This window comes from Acanthisitta chloris, unplaced genomic scaffold (assembly GCF_000695815.1).
Source record: "Acanthisitta chloris isolate BGI_N310 unplaced genomic scaffold, ASM69581v1 scaffold35242, whole genome shotgun sequence".
NCBI classification, from domain to species: Eukaryota; Metazoa; Chordata; class Aves; order Passeriformes; family Acanthisittidae; genus Acanthisitta; species Acanthisitta chloris.
Genome location: NW_008660444.1, coordinates 274 through 1,186, shown reverse-complemented (window position 1 = coordinate 1,186; position 913 = coordinate 274). Strand labels below are relative to the sequence as shown.

The 913-nt window shown below is 51.7% G+C and overlaps 1 protein-coding gene across 1 annotated transcript in view; it reads left to right on the top strand.

Annotated features, from left to right (window-relative positions):
* The window catches only part of LOC103797592 (nuclear transcription factor Y subunit gamma), a gene marked incomplete at both ends in the record, with an annotated part of 5,551 nt that extends 4,845 nt beyond the window's left edge, over positions 1-706 (top strand). The window contains one exon of the mRNA XM_009069813.1: positions 533-706. Coding sequence (XP_009068061.1) covers positions 533-706 — 174 coding nt within the window. The remainder of the gene's footprint in view (positions 1-532) is intronic.
* Between the last annotated feature and the right edge of the window lie 207 nt (positions 707-913).

Sequence of the window (913 nt, the reverse complement as noted above, 5' to 3'; positions counted from 1 at the left end):
CCAGCAGAATCAGCTGCTAACCCACAGCAGGAAACTGTTAGCAGGCTGGAAAAGCTGGATTTAAATAACTCAACTGAAGGCACAACAATATCTATCAAGTCCATGACTTTTCTTCCCAGGGGTTTAGCATCAGAGCTAGGCTGAGGTTTGTGTTGGGCACAGACAGGTGAGGCTTTGAGCCTTCCTGGTGCATTTGCAATTCCTGATGCATTTGCAATTCCTCCTGTGCTGAGATAACAGGTAGTGATGGAATTTACTGATGAGGAGCTCCATAGATTTGAACAGATGTTAACTCTCCTCATTTGCTTCTCCTGATAAAATGAGTGACTCCATGATCACCCAGAGAGTATTGGGAATGGATTTGATATCCACAGAGCGAAAGAAATAAGGAACTATTTGGATTGATTAATTCAGATTGACCTCAAGCAAGGTACTAAAGGTGCTTTCCCATGGACAGGGTGAGGGGAGGACATCTCAGGGAGGGTTTTCCTGCTGTTCCCTCCCCACTGACTGTGTTTTCCCTGTGCTGCAGGAGGAGGTTCGCCAGGCTGTGACCCCAGCTGAGCCTGTGCAGTATTACTTCACCCTGGCCCAGCAGCCTGCAGCAGTGCAGGTGCAGGGGCAGCAGCAGGGCCAGCAGACCACCACGTCCACCACCACCATCCAGCCAGGACAGATCATCATTGCTCAGCCTCAGCAAGGGCAGGTGAGCTGGGAGACACCCCCAGGGGCTCTGCAGGTCAGTGGGGCCAGGGGCAGCTCCCCTGGGCATGAGGGATTGCCCAGAGCAGTGAGTGACAACAGAGGAATCGTGGAATGGGTTGGGTGGGAAGAGAACTTAGAGATAATCCAGTTCCACTGCCATGAGTAGGGAGAACTTCCACTAGCCCAGGTTTGGAAAGCTGCAGGAGGT